At 71.0% G+C, this 276-nt stretch overlaps 1 protein-coding gene across 1 annotated transcript in view; it reads right to left on the reverse strand.

Moving 5' to 3' along the window:
* The window catches only part of NOL4L (nucleolar protein 4-like), a gene marked incomplete at both ends in the record, with an annotated part of 1642 nt that extends 1372 nt beyond the window's left edge, over window positions 1-270 (reverse strand). The window contains one exon of the mRNA XM_008938617.1: window positions 32-270. Coding sequence (XP_008936865.1) covers window positions 32-270 — 239 coding nt within the window. The remainder of the gene's footprint in view (window positions 1-31) is intronic.
* Window positions 271-276: the final 6 nt, after the last annotated feature.

Genomic DNA, 276 nt, shown 5'->3' on the forward strand with positions numbered 1-276 from the left:
CCCGCCCCAGCTCCCTCAGCCACGGCAACGTGCTGTTGCTCCCCGTGTGCCATGCCCTGTGCCCAGCCCGGGCCGTACCTCTGCCGTGCTCTTCACCGCGTACTTGACCCGGCTGCGCAGCCCGTCGGCGCTGCAGCCGTCGGGCTGGTAGGAGGGGGTGCCGTGGGCGGGCGCCAGCTTGTCACAGAGGTTGATGGGCTGGTCGTCGGCAGAGGCGGTGAAGTCCATGGGGGCCGCGGGGCCATTGCCGTTCATTTCGGGGAAGGCGCTGTCGCC

The sequence above is a fragment of the Merops nubicus genome, unplaced genomic scaffold (assembly GCF_000691845.1).
Source record: "Merops nubicus isolate BGI_N331 unplaced genomic scaffold, ASM69184v1 scaffold32660, whole genome shotgun sequence".
Taxonomy (NCBI): domain Eukaryota; kingdom Metazoa; phylum Chordata; class Aves; order Coraciiformes; family Meropidae; genus Merops; species Merops nubicus.